Consider the following 22,248-nt stretch of genomic DNA (forward strand, 5'->3'; position numbering starts at 1 on the left):
GCTCATGCATGAGACGAGGAGGGGCAGAGGGAGAGGGAGACAGAGAATCCTAAGCAGGCTCTGTGCTGTCAGCGCAGAGCCTGACGCAGGGCGCCATCTCAAGAACCGTGAGATCATGACCTGAACAGAAATCAAGAGTCGGGATGCTTAACTGACAAAACCCCCCACGTGCCCCATAAAATTATTTGTAATTTAGCCAACAGCTAGGCACAAAAAAGGGAGGTATTCTCACTTCTACTTTCCAGTACACATCCCATAACAGCAGAATAGAAGTGGGTATTTTTCTCACAAAAACAAACAAACCTCTCTTTCTTATAAGTCCTGCTAAATTTCCTGTCTCTACCCTTCTCTCCTTTTAGAATCATTTGAAACAACATGGTCATTAAATATATTCTCAGCTTTATTTGATTAAATACACAAACTCCTAAAAACATGAGATCCCATTCTCCCCTCTCATTCTTGCATGGGCTAGTAAAGACTTTAGGAATACATTTACGATAAAGCTTCTCCCCCCCACCCCACCCCCTGCAGTTTCACTAGGAGAAGACTCTTAAGTCACTTGGGTCTCAAGTTGCTGCCACTGAGTCCAGAAGTGTTTGGTGCCACTTGGATGCCCTCAAATAAATTCCAAACACAACTGCAGAAGTAAGCTAGCTGTTTGATGATACCTTCAGAACAGTCATGGGGCATCACACAATATTTGAACAGAAGAGTGGAATTTCAAAGTTGGGTTTGCTCGTGGTTGCAATCCAGTCAGAAACTCCATATATGCATCCCTGCAATGTTCCCTGTGCTCCAGTGGGATTGGGAGGGCTGGAAGGGAAAGGGGCCACATAAACCTGGTGCTGAGCTAGGTGGGACTGGGCAATTTGTGAAGTGTGCATGAGAAACAGCTTTCATGAGGGTGACTGATGTCAGAGCTCTGGTACGTGGGATCACAAACTCTAGTAAAGATAGTGATGCTACTGTAACCCCCTTAAGGAGGCTACGGCTGTGCTGATTCTCGTGTGTCTCAATTCTTCTGCAACTTTTCTTTCTGAACCTATTCTCTCCTCCTTAATGCTCCTCACCTAAGCTCTCTCAGAATCAGTCCTCAGAAAAGAAGCCTTTAGTAGGAGAGTTTCCTCTGTATACTTCATTCCTTCTAAGAATCACACGGGATGTGTCCATTTTACATCCATCTTCTGCTCTGTGTTGACTGCTGAGGTCTTTTGCTGTTGTGGACGGTCATCTGTTTGTTCAGTCTGTTTCCTCATCTGTCTACCTCTGGTCTTTTGTTCATATTCTCCATCTTGGAATCAGGATATTTCACTTGACCTTTACTCTTCATCCTTTAAAGTCTTGCTGTTCTCTGTATTTGAATCTTCTTTTGATAACCGTGTTATCAATCACTAGAATCTCACTTTTATTATTTATTCAATTGACTGAAGACGTCACTGAATCAGTATATATGTGTCAATAGTACTCTCCGTGGTGTGTAGCATTCCTATTTTTCTTCCACTCTTTTATTCTGTAAGAGTCAGACCATTTTCATGAGCTCTTTCTTCTGTGAGACTCACTCTTAGCCAGCATGGTTTTCTCCCTTTTTTCTCTCTTCTCTCCACTGGCTGCAGTTCTGGCTGCTTCACCTAATGTCCTTTTCCTTGCATGGTCAACTTCTCCCAAAATCATTTCATATAACCTTGATTTTCCCAGGGTCTCTGTGAAGCTTGTATAGAACGGTTGGACTCAAGTCGTCTCGGGTCCTGTGGACACCATGCTTTCATGGCATCTCAGGATGAAAAGGAGATGTTACAAGACATGATTAAAAGTAGGAAAATAATAGAAATTTAGAACATGAGTGTCTTTTCTTTGGCCTCATTTCATTTAGTCTGGTCCTCAATGATGTCCCTTCTGGACTATTATTTAGATGGCTTTATGGTACTCTTTCTGTACCTTTGAAAAAAAAATTTTTAACATTTATTTATTTTTGAGAGAGACAGAACGTGAGTGGGAGAGGGGCAGAGAGATGGAGACACAGAATTTGAAGCAGGCTCTAGGCTCTGAGCTGTCAGCACAGAGCCCGACAAGGGGCTTGAACTCACGAACCACAAGATCGTGACCTGAGCCCAAGATGGACGCTTAACCGACTGAGCCACCCAGGTGCCCCATAACCATTAATTTTCAAAAAGGCAGTTCCATGAAAGACAAAGGCTGAAGTGCTCCAAATTGAAAGAGGCTGAGATACATAACAAAATCTATGACTCTAGAATGGATCATGGATCAGAAAAGATTACAACGAAAATATCTCTAGCAATTGGTAAAAATGGAAGTGTTTGTTAGATACCATTTATCGATGTTAAATTTCCTAAACTTGATAGCAACACGGTTGCTATGATGCTTAGATGATAAACATAAAAGTATTATGGGGTGCTAGATGGGAGTGAGCATGTTACTAATGTGTAAACACTAGGTGATGGGTGTTCAAGGGCATATTGGTGTTCACTGAAGTATTATTATGACATTTCTAGACATCTGAAACTTTTCTAGAAGAAAATGTAAGAACAGGGGTGCCTTGGTGGCTCAGTTGGTTAAGTGTCCAACTCTTGATTTCAGCTCAAGTAATGATCTCACAGTTCATGAGATCAAGCCCCACATTGGGCTCTGACAGCATGGAGCCTGCTTGGGAATCTCTCTCTCAAAATAAAAAAACATTAATGTTTCCTGAAAGAAAGTATTAAAATGCTTTAATCTTCTGCTTCTATTATCACTAGTTTCTTCAAGTATCTCAGTTTACTCCTCAGGATACTCTGGTACAAGTTCAATATGTTCCCTTATCTCTATGTAGGAATAAAGGAGTTTTTAGATTGGCGGGGGGGGTGGGGGGGTGGGGGGGGTGGGAGGGGGTAGGGGTACATTTAGTAGGACCCAAGAATCTGTTCTGCCTTAATGGATATAAATAAAATATCCTGTCATAATAACAAACCACAGAAAATACATGATTAGCCCTCGTTACATGTCTTGACTATTCTTGGCCATATGCTTATTTTTAATACTAGTTTCAAAGTAAGCTTTTCAACTCCCCTGGGAAAAAAAAAAATTTAAGAATTTTAACTGTAATTTCATTAACTCTATATAGATTATTAAAATACCTATTGACAGTAGTTCTGTGCCAGGTGCTAACATATAAAAGCATAATGTATAAGTGATGACACGAGAGGTCAATGCCACCAAAAGAAAACGTTCATGTCCCTCACAACCCCCCTAGAAGTGGGAGGCAGGGCATGTATTCACAGAAGGAACACCAGATTTGGGTCATAAAACAGAAGTAGGAGCCCAGGGAGAGCCTAGGCCAGAAGACTCTACTGGGGGTTTCTGAAGAAAACATAAGGCACGGCAGGGTGAACACTTTAGGAATGACTAGTCTGCGTAATTTTGGCGGGTTCTGAATCATAAGGGTGGTCTTTGAGTTGCCAGGTGGACTGGCCCTGGGACGACCGAGGCTGAGGAACATGGCCTCCTGGTGTTCACATACAAACAGAGGAGCCTGTGGGGTGGTGTTTCGATGACCCAAAATGCAACGGCAACTGGGTGTGGAGGGTCACAAGCTCAGGGTCTATGTGAGCCTCCACTTCCAGAACAGCCTGGCACATAGCCAGTCACTTGTGGCTTCCCCCACCACCCCCGTTGTGGTTTTAATGGTGTACGGCACAAGGTGGAGAGGGGGTTTCTTGTGTCAGAAGCCCTCGAACAACTAATGCCCATCCAAAGTATTAGACCCCAGGAGGCGCGAGGCTGCCAAAGCCTCTAAGGAAACGAGTTTACGAGGGCGGCAGCAGGAATGCCTGCTGATCTGAATTTGGAAGTGAGATCTGTAACGAGGAGTATGTCGGCACTAGAACCCAAAGGACTAAACAACGCTGGACTTCCATGTCCTCAATAAGTGTGTCAAGTGAGTCTCCTTGGAGGAGGACAGCATCAATGTAGTGTCACACCTGTGCTTTTGGAGAAAGGTGGACGTGTGCAGACTGATGGCAGAGCTGTCATTGTAGCCCGTGTGTGAACTGGGAAAAGTCTTGTGTCCCCGTTGCAAGTGGAAACAAACTGCGTTTGAGAGGCGGTTAAAATAGGCTGAAATAAACAGAACGCGTCAGCCAAATCTACAAGCACAAAATACTGATCAGTTACCGATTAACAGAATCAGTAATTTTAATAATATTGGGCATGGGGCCTTCATGGATGGGACCACAGCATCCCGGCCGTAGAAATTCATCACGAGGAACCCAGTTATTTCCAGAATCCAGAAAAAGCAAAATTGGGCTGTCAAGTGGTAGAACAGTGGGGAAACCACCCCCTTATCAACTAGTCTTCACACAGTAAGTTTTAACCCTTGAAGGTCTTATTTTAACTTACATTGGGCCATGTTAATATTCCAAATAGGCATTATGGTGTCTCCTTTTATCAAGTCAATTTGGAACCATTAAAGGCTTTAATTCATTATTTTGTCAGAGCGTCCATACCTGATTTTAAAGCAATGGGTCCTATGACTATGGGAAATTGAGGCAAGGCTACCAAGGCATACTCGCTTTTCCTCCGATTTTATGTTTATTTACTTTTTGTTTGTTTATTTACTTTCTAAGGCGACAAAGGGCACAACATTTAAATTTAGTGGGATCCTCAGATGTAACCAGAATATTCTTAAGTAACAGTATCAATTAAGTCCATGGAGTTGTCATTTGGTGCATTTTAGCAAATGTTAAAGTACCTTTAGAACCTAGGTTTTACGGGGCACCTGGGTGGCTCAGTGGGTTAAACGTCCGACTTTGGCTCAGGTCATGATCTCACGGTTCATGGGTTTGAGCCCCGCGTCAGGCTCTGTGCTGACAGCTTAGAGCCTGGAGCCTGCTTCAGATTCTGTGTCTCCCTCTCTCTGCCCTTCCCCTGTTCACACTCTTTTTGTCTCTCTCAAAAATAAAAAGCATTAAAAAAAAAAAAGAATCTAGGTTTTATAGGCACAAAACCCAATCAGTCTCTTTTTTTACCTTTTTTGTTACAGAAATGTGTTAGTGTATAAATTCTGGATTTTTAATTTTTTTTTTGAGGTTTTTAATTCTTAAATGGGGTCACACTGCAGCACTTTGCTATAACATATATGAACACACAACTTATTATATATGAATGTTAGAGTATTAAACATATGTATACATTATTACTCTCTTTCCCCGTTACCTCAGGGTGTGTTTCTTAAACAAGTCACTGAGGGCTGGCACTGTTTGCTACTAGTCCTGGCATCCGCTCAGCACGTAGGGTTGAGTCCCCCGAACTCGGGCTTGCAGCTGCCTCAAGAGCAATCTTTACTCCTCTTTCCTTTGTCTCTACCTCTGATTCACGCTTTGAGTTGCCTGAAGGTGACTTCTTTACTTTGTGTCTCGGGCTTACAAGAAAAAAGGGGGCATGGGGGTAAGCTAAGGGGCCTGGTGCTCCCAGGCCAACTCTCCCCTGGACAGCTCATCTCCCCATTTTCTTTTAAAGTGGGCTTCACACCCAGCACAGAACAAACACAATGCGGGGCTTGAACTCACAATCCTGAGATCAAGCCCTGAGCTGAGAACAAGAGTCAGATGCTTAACGGACTGAGCCATCCGGTGCCCCCTCATTTTTTTTTCCTTAGGCAAAATCTTTTAGAATGACTTTGTCTCTAGGCAGCTGTCTATACTCCCCACCCCATTTCCCCTTTTGTCTCCTGTATGTCCCCCAGTGTTTTCCTTTTTTCCCTTTTGGGTGTCTATCGGCCCAGCTCCTGGTGGTCCCAATCGCCCTCAGAGGGGCCGGGGTCTACATGCAAAAGAGCAATGTGGGCAGCATCCTGACTCGGGGACCTCTGGCTTATGGAGACTCCTAGCTCGTTACCAGGCAGCGGCACCTACAAGGGCCCCAGCAGTGACAGGGACATCTGTCGTGTCTAACGAGCAGAGAAGCCTCAGGTGCTTAAGGGGGAGTGCTGGTTTTTCTTTTTACCTTTTGAAAATTTAACAGGAGTCACAAGTGTCCAAGGATGGGATCCCTTATATCCTACTTGGTTGGGGGACGGATCGTGACAACAGTAAAGCAAGCAACAAGGGATGTGCCTTTGAAACATTTACTTCTGGCTTCCCATGAGGAGGACAGCCCTCGGTGCTAGGCAGCCCCGGCAGCCCCCTGCAAATCCCAGGGACCCACGCCTGGTTGAAAGCAGATCTATAGCTCATGGGGACCAATACCCAGACTCCCCGCAAGGAATGCCCTTGAGAAGGGCAAGCCCAGGAGCCCTCTGCAGACCTCAGCACCGGTGGGCAGGCTGACCAGACTCAACCCCAACACAGCCCCATTGGAGGAAGCCTATTCTCGCTTCCTTGTGGGAGCCTTTGCCAGACACCCAAATACCCCAGGTCACTGCCAGGAACTCAGGGTCAAATGAGGTTTGGCCCAGCGGACCATGATGTTCCAGGTAAAGCGCCAACCTAGGGAACTACAGCCACCGCCAACCTGGACCCAGCACCTAGGACACGAGCGGACCCCAGAGCCGCGCGCCTCCAAGGTTCTCTTACGGTTCAGGTTGGAACGTCGCGGCGGCACACGGCAGGCACAGAAAGCAGCAGTGGCGGCGGCTAGCTGCGCCCTCCCGAGGGAAGCATCTGCAGCCTGGGATGTCCGGGCGGGCAGCCACGGCCCTCACTGCACCTGTTCCGTGTACAAAGGTGCCCGAGTAGTGACAGAGGTCAGCACCACTGAAGGAAGAGCCAGGCAGAGCCACAGAAGGAAGACCAGGTTTGGGTCAAGAAGCACGAGCCAGGGGAGAACCTGGGCCAGAAGACTTTCCCGGGGTTTCTGAGAAGGCGAGGCAAGGCCAGGGGAGCAGGTTAGGACTGGCTGGTTGGAGTTACCTCAGCAGGCTTCAGGCCCAGGGATGGTCCCTACTTGCCTGGCACCTGGTCCTGGAGTGACCCAGGCCGAGGAATACTGCCTGGTGGGGTGCGTGGGCCACACGGAAGAGGTGTGGCTCTAGACTGGTCCGTTTGCACAGCAGAGACACGCTCCCGGCTGGGCCCTCTGGTATCACCAAGAATTGGCCAGCCCCAGCCAAAAGGTTATTTAAGATATAAAAATATCAAAATGTACAGAAAATAATGATTAATACAACAGCATCACTCCTCTTGGATAAACTTTATCACCGAAATTCACTCCTTTAGCCTTCACAGTGATGCTGAGTATGCATATCTCCAGAGAAACTTGGAAAATTCGGGTACAGAATGCTATCTGAGAGGAAGGAGAACAGTCCGCTTTAGTGAAATGCTCCTACACATTCCACTGCAAACCACACACGCAAAAGACCACAAAACATACACACAGAAACACAAGCTACAGGGACACTCAGTGCCCGCTGGGAAGCTGTGAGTACAAGTCTCCACGCCCTTCACAGGGAGCAAAGCTCGAGTGGACGTTGTCAAGTTCAGTGTGTTTGGTCAGCAAAGAGGGAGGACAATCCACCCAGCCTGCAGAGGGAACATGAGGAGACATCAAAGGTCCGCCGAATGCTGTGGCCCAAGCGGCAGGAATGGGCACTCTAGGATCCCAATACTGGCCACCTCTCGTGGCCCCAGTGGGTGATGCGTCCTCCTTCCTGGTGCAGGAAAAGTTCTCTCTCAAAATCAAAGAAGCCTAACAAGCCCTGGGCTTCTCTCCCCCTCTCTCCCCTTTTACAAGGATTCAAGAAACATTAGAATGGCTAACGTTGTTAAAAAGACTAATTATACCAAATATTGATGAGGTTGCAGGGAAAAGACACTCACGCTACTGGTGGGGGCGTGAAATTACATACCCGCTTTAGAACACAGTCGGCAGCTTCCTAAAAAAAACCCCAAACATCCAACTACCCTCTGACTTAGGCACGATACTCCTAGGTATGAACTCAAAAGAAATGAAACATATTTCCATGAAGACTTCACATAAATGTCTGTGGCAGCTTTATCTTAAGAGCCAGGAACTGAAAACAATCCAAATGCTAATGAACAGACGAATGCACAAAAGGCGTGATATCCGCAGAGTATAAAGTATCGACCTATATGCTACACGACTCAAAAGAAAAGCAATACCGGGGCGCCTGGGCGGCTCAGTCGATTGAGCGTCCAACTTCGGGTCATGGCATGATCTCGCGGTTCGTGGGTTCGAGCCCCGCGTCGGGCTCTGTGCTGACAGCTGAGCCTGGAGCCTGCTTCAGATTGTGTCTCCCTCTCTCTCTGCCCCTCGCCCACTCACACTCTCCCTCCCTCTCGAAAATAAACATTAAAAATTTTTTTAAAAGAAAAGCAAAATCTAACTATTCTTGACACAGCAGAGATAAACATCAAAAATAATTGTGCCGTATAAAAGAAACCACCTAAGAAAGGACTCAATTTATATGAAATTCTGAAAAAGGCAAACTCCTCTATACTGAATAAAATAAGCACATTTACCCAGACGCCAAGTATCGTCCACTCCCCAACATTTCCAAAAACATTTCCAACAGTCCTAAAGAATCCTGACCATCAAAGCCAGAAGACAGCTGCCACCAAGCAGGCAGGTCACCTACTGTGAGTGAGCTCAGCTTTGTGAGGCAGTCCCTGCAGCGGGCACATTTTGCTTACTTGGTTGAGCAGCAGATATGGGGAGAAAAAACTGAGCGAGACATCCCAGGGCCTGGAACAGGACAGGCACGTGGTCAGTGTTTAGGACATGTTAGCTCTGGCTGTTGTTTTATTTTGTTTTGTGTTTACTAATTTATCTCTTTAAAGTGACACATATTTTATTTTTCCTAAATTATTATATTCTTTCCAGAGCTCTGGTAAATGGGAAAAAATTTTCCTTGCCATAAAGAATAAGTTGCCATGAAAACACAACAATAAAATCAAAATAATGCTACTACGTCCCAGCAAGCTCATGGGGCCTCCTCGGGACTGCTCCCGGCTTGCAGAAAGGGAAATTAGTAATGTGTAGAGGGGTACGCAGACTCAGCACTAAACCCAGACTTTCTCCTGAGGCCAATCGGGGGAACGACAACGGAGAGGGCTGGCTGCAGGAGTGCCCACCCATGCCACATGAAGACATGTCCGTGCGCCCTCTAAAAGCATCCCCCGTACGCGTGGAGGACCACGGCCCGGGCCTTAAGGAAACAGGGATGACTGCACAGGCACCTGCTGTGCTCCCATCAGCGCACTGTCAGACCTGCAGTGACAGAGGAGGGGGCTGTTCCTTCCAAACCGGGCTGCCCCCACCACATCGTCCTTGGTCCAAGGGACACTGTACGATGACTGTGTGGCCCACCCACCAGGCTTTGCAGCGTCCCTAGAACATGCCTGCCCCACGAGTCTCTGTGGTGCGTTAGTACCCTCTGTGTCCCCGGGCTTGCTAGGTCACCTCAATGCCTCCACCTATGTCCTAGGTCGCTGGTGAGTTTTACGTATCCCAGGTGTGCATGCCTTGTGTCCGTCCCACACCGTTCGTGCTGTGGGATGGTGTTCGCACACAGGTTCACGCTGTGTTGAGGATGTCAGCGTCGCACGTCTGTCACACGTGTTCCCAGGGTTTATGTCAGGTATGGCCAGGAAGTGCTAAGGACTATCAGCATCGCACTCCTGACACACAGGGTCCCCCAGATCTAAGCATGTGTGTCCCCAGGCTGCACTACAGTGTCATCACCACACATCCATCCCATCCGATGCCTGAATACGCTTCCAGGTTATGCAACCGCCAGGCACCCATCTGCCAGGACCAGACCTCAATCACTCATCAGTATCTAGCGCACGGGAAATTTGGGGGAAGGGGCAGCACATTATGAGATACAGGGAGTCAAGTCCAGAATGCTGCAAACTGTAACGGACACGTGGCTCATCACTTCAACAAGTAAACAAAACAGAGATAAGTGGCATCCAGGTGGCCCCAGTCAGTCGGGCGTCTGACTCTTGATTTCAGCTCAGGTCATGATCTCATGGTCCATGAGACTGAGCCCTGTGTCGGGCTCCACACACTCAAGCCTGCTTGAGATTCTCTGTCCCTCTCTCTCCACTCCTCCCCTGCTTATGTGCATGTTCTCTCTTCTTCTCTCTCAAAATAAATAAGTAAACTTTAAAAATAAATAAATACAAATAAAAGAGAAGCGGTATCTAGAGGTTAAGAGACCTGCAAAACACATTCTGCATCCTGAGTCTGACTACTCTGCCTGAAAAATCAAATGCGTTTTTGAGAAAATGGATAAAATTCATCACTGAATTTTTCATATTTATCACAATTCACAATATTTTTATTACATGAGAAAGTTATTTGCATTATAAAAAAACTCTTAACATTTTAGAAAAGCATTGCATTAAAAACCATGATGTCTGGGAGCACCTGGGTGGCTCAGTTGGTTAAGCATCCGACTTTGGCTCAGGTCATGATCTCGCCGTCCGTGAGTTCGAGCCCTGCGTCGGGCTCTGTGCTGACCGCTCAGAGCCTGGAGCCTGTTTCAGATTCTGTGTCTCCCTCTCTCTCTGACCCTCCCCCGTTCATGCTCTCTCTCTGTCTCAAAAATAAATAAACGTTAAAAAAAAAAAAATTAAAAAAAAAAAAAAAAAGAGTGCAACTTCAGCTCAGGTCATGATGTCACGGTTTGCGAGTTTGAGTCCCATGTGGGGCTCTGTGCTGACAGCTCAGAGCCTGGAGCCTGCTTCGGATTCTGTGTGTCTCTCTCTGTCCCTCCCCTGCCCACAGTCTGCCCCTCTCTCTCTCGGAAATAAACAAACATTAAAAACAAACAAAACAAAAAACCCCACCATGATGTCTGGGTTTAGTGGGTAAAATAACTCACTGATATACATGAAGGGAGATGAAACAAGAATGACCCTAAATAATGATAGAAGACTAAGGGTCCATAATCTTTTCCATTCTGTGTATATTTGAAAGTAGCCATTAAAAAGGGTAGAATATGTCCTTGTATTAGTAATTCTATGTTGGGAAGATTATCTTTAATTAATTTATTTTATTTTAGAGAGAGAGGGAGAGAGAAAGAGCATGCACATGTGAGTTGGGGAGAGGGGCGGGGGGGGGGTAGAGAGAATCTTAAGCAGGCTTCAAGCTCAGCACAGAGCCCAATGAGGGGCTCGATCCCATGACCCTGGGATCACGACCTGAGCTGAAATCAAGAGTTGGCCACTCAACCAACTGAGCCACCCAGGTACCCCTGGTTTATCTTTTTTTTTTTTTCCTTTTTTTAGAGAGAAGGAGAATGAATTTTAAAAGCGCACAAGGAAGCTTTTGTTTTTATGAATCAAAACGTCCAAATACACATTTTAAACATGCACATTTTAGTCAATTATACATCAGCCAAACTTGAAGTCACAAATACTCAAATAGTGTCACTCCCTGATCACTTTACTGTTTTCGTATCACATATGGTCCGGAGGCCATCTGTGGGTACTCTATCAATAGGGTAGAAATAGAATGGCGTGCTACTGCCAACTTTTCCCAACCCCGTTTGGCGACATCATGTCGGCAGTTTGAAATTGGTCATCATGGGAGAACTTATACCAAGAAAGTCAGCAAATGCTAGAAACTAAGGCTTAATTTATCGTATTATTGAATACAATATATGGAATGTCTACGCCTAGAAAAGTGACGGAAGGGCGCCTGGGTGGCTCAGTCAGTTAGGCATCCCACTTCGGCCCAGGTCATGATCTCGCGGTCTGTGAGTTTGAGCCTCCCACCGGGCGCTCTGCTGTCAGCCGGCTGTCAGCAGAGAGCCCGCTTCAGATCCTCTGTCCCCACTCTCTCTCTGCCCCTCCCCTGTACATGTGCATGAGCTCTCTCTCGAGAATATATAAAAATATAAAAATAAAATAAATATTTTAAAAAGTGATGGAAAGTATGCTAATAAATCGTATAGGTGGCCACTACCTTGTGCATATCCCCCCAAAGAGAATATCCATAAAGAAAAAATGACAGAATATTCTTCGAGTATTCAAAAACAACTATTCCATGCAGCAAAGAAGTTGCCCACATTACTGAAGAACAAAGAATATTCCAACCTAAGTCTGTTTTGTTTCATCTTATTTGTTACTAAACGGAAAATAACCAAATTTCATAAGAGAGAAAATAGTCCACAGGTAAGAAGAGGCAGTTTACTAAAAAAGATAAACAGCAAACACATGAAATAATGCTCAACACCATAAATCCTTAGGGAAATACAATGAAAACAAATGAGATAACAATACTTATTTTAAAAAGGTGAAATTAAAAAGTCAATCTTACCAGGCACTGACAAGGGTGCGAAGGAGTTGGAAGTCTCACACGCTGCTGGTGGAAATGCAAAAAGACACAATCATTTTAGATCACTGCTTGGCAATTTTTAAAAAGGAGTTAAATATTTACCTACCCCATGACTCAGGCAGTGCACTAGGAGTCATTAAAGTAGGAGAAATGAAACACATATCCATATAAAGAATTATAAACAAATGTTTACACCAGCTTTATCTGCAAAAACTCAACACTGGAAATAATCCAAATATCCATCAACAGATGAATGGATAAATGCAGCTGATGACACATCAAAGAGAAAGCTACTCAGAAATTAGAATAAATGATTCATATAGGCACCATTTAGGATTCTCAACGCAGCATCAAGAAAACAGAAAAAAAGAGCAAACACTTTATGGTTAATCATAAATTCTAGAAAATGCAATCAATTTTATTTTATTATTTTTTTAAACGTTTATTTATTTTTGAGACAGACAGAGACAGAGCATGAACAGGGGAGGGGCAGAGAGAGAGGGAGACACAGAATCTGAAACAGGCTCCAGGCTCTGAGAGGTCAGCACGGAGCCCGACGCGGGGCTTTAACTCACGGACCGTGAGATCGTGACCTGAGCCGAAGTCGGACGCTTAACCGACCGAGCCACCCAGGCGCCCCAAAAAATGCAATCAATTTTAAAAGAACGCAAATCAATGGTTGCCTGGAGGGCCAGAGAGAGATTATAAAAGGGAGAAAGGAAAACATGCAGGTGACAGACATGCTCATTATCACTGCTAACAGTGACGGTTTCCTAAGTGTACACAGGTCAAAACTCACCATGTTGTAATGCTTTAAATACGTTCAATTTAGTCTATGTTTATTATGCCTTAACTTAATACAGCTTTCACAAGTGGTTCACAGTAAAAATCCAAATCTCCCACCCTTCAGAACATCAGGTCTGGGAACTCTGTATTGACTCCACTGTCTCACTCATGCCTGAGGGTCAGCCTTTCCTCAGTGGCAGTTAATGCTGGCCAACAGTGAAAGCCATTTCCACCAGAGTAAGGGCATTGCTAGCTGGGTCACAATAGCCATATCCCCAGAGTACAGGATCTCCCTTCTCCCCTGCCTTCTTCTGTTGCCTGTACAGCAACGGCCTTGAGGTTAACAGCTCAGATTGGCTACAGGAACCCACAAACCCCTGGTCTGCCAATGACTTCAGCCACACAAGATAAACCCACCTGGAGATCCTGAGATTTCTGTACACTCGCAGCCTGCAGTCAGTCACCGAAACACCTGTGGGTGCACACCCGGGGGAGGCGCACTCCACGTACCCTGCGGCAGTCTCCTCCACGCTCTATTGATAGTGTTTCTGTGCCAATTATGGGTTCCCTTGCCCCTGCAGTCTTACAGCCAGAGACACTGGCCTACTGAGCTCTGGGTATCAGGGTGCACAGCTCCTCTGCAGGACCTGGGGCTGATTTTCCTCAGCACTGCTGGGCACTGAGGTAGCCCGTGAACAAGGAAAATTTCACGTTGTCTCCAAAAGCACGGGTGTTGTCACAACTGCCCCTTTCTCAGGGTGACCTCTGGCATCCAGGCAAAAACTCAGGACCACAGAGCAGTCTTTCCTAGGAGGTCCTGGCAGCAACGCAGACTATGATACAACTGGAGAGCACTACACTCTACCATCACACTGTCCCCTCTGAGGCACCAACATTTGCATCCCCTCACAACTTTCCACTTCAAGTTGGCAGTCCTTCAAGCTACCCTACACTGTGGACAGAGTTTCTAAGATTAAAGGTGCTTAAACAGAAAGGCCTTTATTATTGCACAAACCAGCCAAAGCTGTGCGACAGTTTCCGGTTCGATGACTTGGAAGCTGGAAAACCTCATCAAGAGCACTCCCTGAGACCAGTTAGATCTCTCAAAAATCTAGTTCTTCTGCGCAGGCCATCAGCAGAACCCAGATAGTGTTCTAGAGGCCAACAGAGGGTCAAATCCACGTGCTAACTTGTCAAGAGAGAAGGGAATGAAGATCTCATAAGGCTCAGGATATTCTTGATTTCCTCTAGCACATGGGAGAGCAGAGGTCAGCTTTGACAAGCAGACCAAGGTGACTGACGCACACTGTGGGGACTGGTCACATGGTAGAGCTGAAGTGGCTGCTGCCACTGAAACTGGCAGTGACATCAACCTGGCAAGGAGCTTGGACAGGTTGTACATGCTTCCCGCATAACTGAAACTTACAGGGAAATCTCCAGTCTGTAGATGTTTTCAGATCTATAAAATTCAGTTCAGGCAGATGGCTCAAGAGGCTTTCCTCCACCACAATTAAACTAAGTAAGGAAAGGGCACATTCTCTGCTTCTGTTTCACTTTGTGTGAACTGTTTGGTGTTGACTGAGCTCAGTTTGCAGCTAAAGGATTTCTCATTCACTGCAGGTGAGCTCTCCTATGTCGAAGGAGGCCAGAGCTCTGGCTAAAGGATTTCCCACACTCATTGCACTCATAAGGCTTTGCTCCAGAGTGAACTGTCTGGTGTCGAACGAGGTGGGTTTTACGGCTGAAGGATTTCCCACATTCACCGCATTCATACGGCTTTTCTCCAGTGTGAACTCTTTGGTGTTGAATGAGGACAGATTTCTGGCTAAAGGATTTCCCACATTCATTGCACTCATAAGGCCTTTCTCCAGTGTGAACTCTTTGGTGTTGAATGAGGACAGATTTCTCACTAAAAGATTTCCCACATTCAATGCAATCATAAGGCCTTACTCCAGTGTGAACTCTCCAGTGTCTCATGAGGTGGGTTTTACAACTAAACGATTTCCCACATTCAGTGCATTCATAAGGCCTTGCTCTAGCGTGAGCTCTCTTGTGGCGAAGAAGGCCAGAACTTTGGGTAAATGATTTCCCACATTCAATGCATTTGTAAGGCCTTTCGTTAGTATGAACTCTCAGGTGTTTAATAAGGATAGATTTTTGGATAAAGGACTTCCCACATTCACTGCACTCGTACGGCCTCTCTCCAGTATGAACTCTTTGGTGTTGAATGAGGTCAGATTTCTGGCTGAAAGATCTGCCACATTCTATGCACTCATAAGGCTTTGCTCCAGTGTGAACTCTCCAGTGTCGAATGAGATGGGTTTTGCGACTAAAGAACCTCCCACATTCACTACACTTGTAAGATCTTTCTTCGGTGTGAATTTTCTGCTGCTGAAAAGGTCTGTATTTACAGCTGACGTCTTTTCCACATTTGCTACATTCGTCAAGACCTTCTCCATCGTGGAATCTCTGGTGGTCAAGAGTGTGAGTGGTGCTGAAAGCTGTCCTGCATTTGATCCACTTGTGACTTATTCCGCTGGTAAAGGGCTCCCCACACTCAATGCTGCTCTGGGGCTTCTCGCTATTGGGCATATCCAGGTGCTGGAGAAGGCCTGAGGGAGCTAGAAAGTCCTTTCCACCTTCCCCACTGGCAAAGGGCCTCGCTGACACGTGGAATCTGCAGCTCGTCACTAACAAGGCACTGTCCATATCCATTTTGAACATTTTCTCTCCACTGTCATGCTTTTGATACTGGTGAAGGTTTGCACCAAACCAGAAGCCTCTGGTCGCCCCACCCAAGTATGATGTCTGCCCAGAACATGCCGCTCGGAGCTCAGAAGGTTGCAAATTGTCTTTCAAGACTGGGACACAATTCTCACAGAGGTGAGTCTTCTGGATTGATGAACCTGTCTTAGAAGTCCTGACCTGTGACACTCTTTCTACAGAAACACTCTGCTCAGAAGGTACTTCCTCATTCTCTGCTCCACACCAACAATCTGAAAGCAGAGAAATGCGGATAAAGTATACTTTACCTCTGAGGAAGAGAGGGAAGTCCCATCAAGAATGTGTGTCAAAAATATACTTTCAAACCAAAGACAGAATCCACGGGTATAATTTCAGAATGGGGCACCAATTTGAAGGGAGGGCTGCTTTGCAGTACTGGGCCTCTAAAGATGACAGAATGAGGGAGACCTTTTGGGACAAAGGGCACAAGTAGGGGGTGCCACACAGGGAGGGGAGGCAGGATCACTAATTCACTCCTATGCCAACAGCCTTCAGCAGGAACTTGTTGTCTGGGGACAAGTCCGCGCTACTGAGAACGATGGTTCTGCCCAGGCCCAAGGAAATACCAGTGGAACTGAGTATCTGGTGTTCAAGGACAATTTAAGGATATGTGCACACGTCACAACACATTACGTACAGGAGAACTGCAGACCACGTGGTGGAGAGGAACAAGTGATGGAGGTCAGAAAGCCGGGGACAGCCAGGAATAGAAGTCACAGATGAAATGTGACTCAGAGTCAGAAAAGCATAGAGTATGCAGAAAAAAGGTGTAGAAATGATGTGTCCAGTGGCACCTGCACCGAAACGCTGGTGAACGCAGGGCGGGTTCCTGGTATACTTTAAACACAGCCCTGATGTCAGGCCCCTTCCAGCAGCTGCCACTCACCAGGCCAGGCCTTCTCTGAGACCGCCGGGCCAAGTCCACCCTGCGAAGCAGCCAGCACCCTCCTCAGACTCCCAGTTGGAGAACTACGTAGGACCTGAGTGAGGCAAGTCCTTAGGGAAAGACAGGACAGGTGAGGGGTCAGCACCAGCCCAGAGCAACTAGGAAATATCGGACCACAGAAAGGAACACTGCAATTAAAATCTCAAAGCACGGTCTTTCAAGAAAGGTCTAAGGACCACGTAAGTAGGGACCATGACGATGTTTACAATTCCTGATATAGGCAATCATAAGGAAATCTTTAAAAGTTCTCATCACAAGGAAAAAATATCTGCAACTCTGTATGGTGATGAACGTTCATTACACGTAATGTAGTAAGCATTCCACAACATATACAAGTATCAAATCATTACACTGTATGCCTGAAACCAATATGTCGCATGTCAATTATATCTCAATTTAAAAAAAAAAAAAGGAGGAGGCAAAACCTGGGGCACAAGATGCCACGAATGTGGACACAGTCATCCCACCAGGGAGAGGGTGAGCAATGTGAGATCCATTCGGGTGACTGTGGGACTCCCAGATTCCCAGACCCTTCCCTGCACACGGTGGGGTAGCAGGTATTAGGGCGGCTTGCTGAGGGCACCGCTTGGGGCAGTGAACATAGCTTAGCACTGGCACCCACAGCACACATGCCAAGGAAGTGGGGAAGTTAGCAGAGGCCAAGGTTTAGCTCTGGGAGAGGGAGAAAGAGCAGCTCACAACACTGAGAGGAAGATGAAGGCCTTACCCAGGGATGTTGTAAGTGCAAAGGTCTCCAGCATCACGTCGTGGTACAGGAACCTCTGAGCCTCATCAAGGAGCCCCCACTCCTCCTGGGAGAAGTACACGGCCACGTCCTCGAAAGTCACACAACTCTGCCAGAGTGGGGACAGTTCATTCCATAATCAGCTTCTCCCCTAGGATTCCCAAGTTCATCCACCCACTCATCCTTCCCCTGCTCACCCACCTCCCCACATCCCCATCTCAGAGAAGACACCAGGCCCTGGGGCATCTGATGCACACTGTCTCCTTCTGGTCCCTTTGATCACCATGTCCACCCACAGCAACGACGGGCAGGTGGGCAGGTAGACGATACCAAAATTCTGATGTCAGGCCCCTTCCAGCAGCTGCCACTCACCAGGCCAGACCTTCTCTGAGACCACCCTGCCAAGTTCCCCAAGAGGGACACACTCTCTCGCTAAGCAATTCTCCAGATCAGATGTCCCAGACGTAACCAAGGGTGTGGGCTCCCATTTCTCTCTTATGTTCTCAAGGCCAGGGCCCTCGGGCCTTCACTTCCCACTCTCTCCTAGTTCTCCCCGCTCTGTACCACAGGCACCCCCCATCCTTCTTCCATGGCATAGAGTCTGGCAAATTCAAACACGTTCCAGAACTACAGCAGCACACCTCCAATGGTCCCACTGCCAGAGGCAGCCCAGAGTCCTGCTCCGTAGGTCTCCCAGCCTGACGGCTCCTCGCTTCAACCGCAGCCACACGGAACCACTTGTGGATCTCAGCACTCATGACCCTCCTCCACTCATGCCGCACTTGATCGGCTCTCGCCGGTCAAGGCTTCTTCTCCCTGTCCAACCCTCATCCAGAGCCAGTCCCAGAGCCTTTCCACCCCAGGTCCAGAGATTCTCCTACATGAGCACTTGGCCCCCGAGCTAATCCAGCTGCCCGACTGAAAGTCCCCAGGCACACCAAGGTCACAACAAAGTCCTGGTGACCCCAGAGCAGTGAGTAAGCTGCAGTCCTGGCCTCACCACCATGTTGCCTCCATTACTCCCACACTCCTGCATCATCTCATGTGCACCCACCTCTCAGAAGCCTTGCTCCCATCAGGTCATCCACTCTCCCGCACTGTTCCCACCACTCCTCCCTTTCACTGACCCACACGCAGACACTGGTCTGCACCCCACAACTAGGTGACCAAGCACGAGACCCAGCCTCTGACCTCACTCACCCCTTCCGAGGCTACTATTAACATCATCATGACTGGGATTACCCCTCCTCAACGTGACCCACTGTGTTACGGACCGAATGTACGCATTCTCCCAAAAGTGGTATGTTTGGAGCCCTAACCCCCAGTGTGATAGAATTTGGAGATTTGGAGGTGGGGCCTTTTGGGGTGGTGATCAGATTTTGATTAGGTCAGGAGGGTGGGACCCTCTTAAGAAACCCTTCTACTTTCTTCTTTCTCACCTTCAAAATCAGAAAATCACAGATCTACTGAAAAAACCTGATTCAGAATCCAGCCATCTCTACCCCCTCCAAGGCCACCGCACTGGTCCACATCATCAGCGCTCACTGGACTACTGCAGTACCCTCCTCCCTGGTCTTCCTGCCACTTCGCTCACTCGCCCAGTCTGTTCTCTGTGCTGCAGCTGCAGGAAGCATAAGAGCTTGAACAGATCCCTCCTCTGCTCCAAAGCTCCCACTGTTCCCACCATCTCCAGAGTAGACACCCAACTTCTCAGGGGGCCATCCCAGGTCTAACTCCTGCCCCGGTGCTCTCTGTTCCCATGAGAAAGGACACTGAGCTACCCTTGTTCAGCTCAGTCTCGCCTCCAAAGGCCTGCAGACACTGGTACTATACTGGGGCAACCGTCCTCCACACCTCATTCTATTGGCTGCCAGCAACAGGAACCACTCCACAGAACCCCCAGCCTGGTCTGAGGACCCCGGGCTTAGAACCTGTTCCCAGTCCCCAGGCCTGGAAGAATGATAAATGAAGAGTGTCAGGACACCACAATCACAGAGATAAAGAGAGGAATCAGGACCAGTGAGGTTCTGGAACACCATCCACTCACTCACCTCTGCAGGGTTCATAAGTGCTTCTGTACTGATAACGGTCTGCGTGAAGAGGAAAATTCAGAGAGGCAGGTGACCATGGCAGGGCTCCATGGGCTCGGGGCTACCCTGCACCCCTGCCCGGCCCTGGAGCCAGGTGACCTGGGATAACTACAGTCTCTCTGATCCTCAGTCCCCAGAGCTGAGTCTTACAACTGTATGACCTTGGACAGGGACCAAAACCTCCCTGTGCTTCCTATTATCATCCTTCCTCCGGTCTGGTCCCCTTAGCACCTTGTAAAAACTTTTTAAAAAGGCTAATTCAAGTGAGGCCTTTCCTGTTCACAATTCTCAATGGCTCCCAGCCTCTGATGGCCACCTGCCAGTCCCCCCGTGACCCCGCCGCACACCCTCTGTTCCCCTGAGGGCAGAGGGAGGACCCCACACCCCCCAATTCCTCCCCCTCGGCGCCCCCTGCAGCCCTGCACCAGCCGACCCCTCCCCTGCAGCCCGCTCCCGCACCCTGTCGTGCCAGCGCTCAGACACAGGGTCCCCACACGCGAGCGCCTCCCCGGCCCGGACACCGGTACCTGGGCCGCAGGGACGCGAGCAGGCGCCCCGCGCTCGGGCCTGGAGGGTCTGGGGCGGGGGGGGAGGGGGGGGCCCGGGGGGCGCGCGTTTACCTGAGCCGGGTCCCTGCGCGCGGTCGCCGCCATCTGACTCTGGGCGGAGCGGACACCCGGGCCAGGGGTCCCCGTCCCGGCCCCGGCGCGGGGCAGCCCGGGCGGCGTTGAGGAGTCGCGGACGCCAGTCTGCGCGGCGGGGTCAGCGCCTCCCCTCGCGCCTCCTCGGTCCCCTCAGTCACCACCCGACCTCAGGAGTCCGTGACCCAGCACATACAGCTCACAGCAGCCAAAACTACCGCCACGAGGAGGACGCCGGAAGTCCCGCCCCGACACGATGGGAACACACGGAATTGCCCTTCTCGTGAGCCTCTATTGGCTAAACGACGACGACGCCCGGCGCAGCGTCCTCTGGGTAGTGTAGTTCTCACAGCACGAAAAGCCCTGGCGCGGGGCGCCCCTCACCCGCAGACTAGGAGGGAGAGGTGCTGAGAGGTGGTGTCTCCGTCTCCCAAGGGCGGGGGAGGGGCCTCGCTCCTTTAAGGGGCTGCTCTTAGATTTCTGAGGAGTGTCGTGTGCAACTGATCACCTAGGTGTTTAGAGAAGTTATTTCGGACTCCTTGAAGCTTAGCATTTTCTCGGATTCTAGAAGTAGTATTTCAGATGCTCCCAGTGACTCAGTCCATTCCACAGAGTCGTGCAGACCCAAAACGTGGAGCCTAATAGTTTATCTTCTTTCTTTTCAAATGCCTCTAGCCCGAAACGTTAGAGTCAGCTTTGTGAGTTTCAGTACGCTGGGTCAGGAACAAAAGAAAAAGACTCCGCACAGGGACAGGACAGAGAGGAAACAAAGTGTTAGACTGCTGTAGAGCAGGAGGACAAAGGTGAACTCTGTTGTTGGTTCCCACAGAAAATCTCTCTGCTGGCCGTATAGGTAGTGATTGTGTCCAACTCACTGAGGAACACGGGTTTGTATCCATAATATCTGTTACTCCCTATCCTTAGCCACATTTAATTCCTTTTAGGAATCTGGCGAGTATTTAAAAGAAGAGACAACTGTGCTGACAGGGCGAAGCCTGCTTGGGATTCTCTCTCTCCCTTTCTCTGCCTCTCCCCTTCTCATACTCTATCTCTCTCAAAATAAATAAACTTAAAAACAATAATAAAAGGAGAGCCACTTACCAAATGTCATTTTGGAAAAGGACAGTGTCTATAGTGTTCGCTAATATAGGAGCACGTGGGCAAAGAGGATACCAGACTATGAAGTAAAGGTTTGGGATACTAAGATCTCATCCATTTGACGGGAAGTTATTATCGTTCCTGCTGCTACTGCAGGGATGGTGTCTGTATGGGGAGTTGAGATGATCTCAGAAACAGTTGTGAAATGAAAATCACTGAAACCCATTAATAACGGTTATGTAGTCATTCAGGGATAGTGGCAGGATAGCGCTGGGAAAATATAAGTAAAAGGTAAAAAAAGAAAAAAAAAAGTTAATACTCCTACCAACTTCCGTCAGCAAATTATGCCCGGAAAAGAAAAACATGTATATGCCAACAATGGCTATAGAGCAGCTGTGAGTTAAACACATTTTCTTACTGATCCTCACTTCATGCATAATGAAGGCTTCAGAGTGGATATTGTGAGGATCAGTCAGTTTGGACAGAGACAAAAGATGAACTCAGGCTATCAGAGAGAACACAGAACAGTAGGTAGCCCTAAAGCAAGTAGAAGAGGATGACATGTCTCTGGGTCCCTCAGACACCAGCCACGTGCCTCTCCTTGTATTTATGTCCCAATGCAAGCAAGAAGTATTGATTTTCAAGACAGTATTTCTTTATTATTTTCATAATATGTTCTTTCTTAAATTTGACACTTATCTGGAAATCGTATTTACCACATCACCATTTGCTGCCAGGATGGTGGTTGTCATGGTGGTATCCACATACATGTAAAAATAAGTATATGAGCCTTGAAATAAAGGCCTGTGTATCTGTCATCTCATCTCTTTCTGGGAAGTTATTATCATTTCACCTCTAACT

General features: G+C 47.7%; 1 protein-coding gene across 2 annotated transcripts; it reads right to left on the minus strand.

Annotated features, from left to right (window-relative positions):
• Positions 1-384: 384 nt before the first annotated feature.
• ZNF530 (zinc finger protein 530) lies at positions 385-20,598 on the minus strand. Of its 2 annotated transcripts, none has more exons than XM_078438675.1 (6): positions 20,269-20,598; positions 19,610-19,648; positions 17,541-17,667; positions 13,501-16,079; positions 12,280-12,321; positions 385-1,771 (listed from the first exon to the last, which is right to left on the minus strand). In XM_078438675.1, the coding sequence occupies exons 1-4, from the start codon at positions 20,299-20,301 to the stop codon at positions 14,695-14,697; spliced, it is 1,584 nt and encodes a 527-aa protein (XP_078294801.1). In that variant the 5' UTR covers positions 20,302-20,598; the 3' UTR covers positions 385-1,771; positions 12,280-12,321; positions 13,501-14,694. The 2 variants fall into 2 exon arrangements, with proteins under 2 accessions (XP_078294801.1, XP_078294800.1); XM_078438674.1 differs by having other exon boundaries at positions 12,280-12,324.
• Positions 20,599-22,248: the final 1,650 nt, after the last annotated feature.

The sequence above is a fragment of the Panthera onca genome, chromosome E2 (assembly GCF_046562875.1).
Source record: "Panthera onca isolate mPanOnc1 chromosome E2, mPanOnc1 haplotype 2, whole genome shotgun sequence".
Taxonomy (NCBI): Eukaryota; Metazoa; Chordata; class Mammalia; order Carnivora; family Felidae; genus Panthera; species Panthera onca.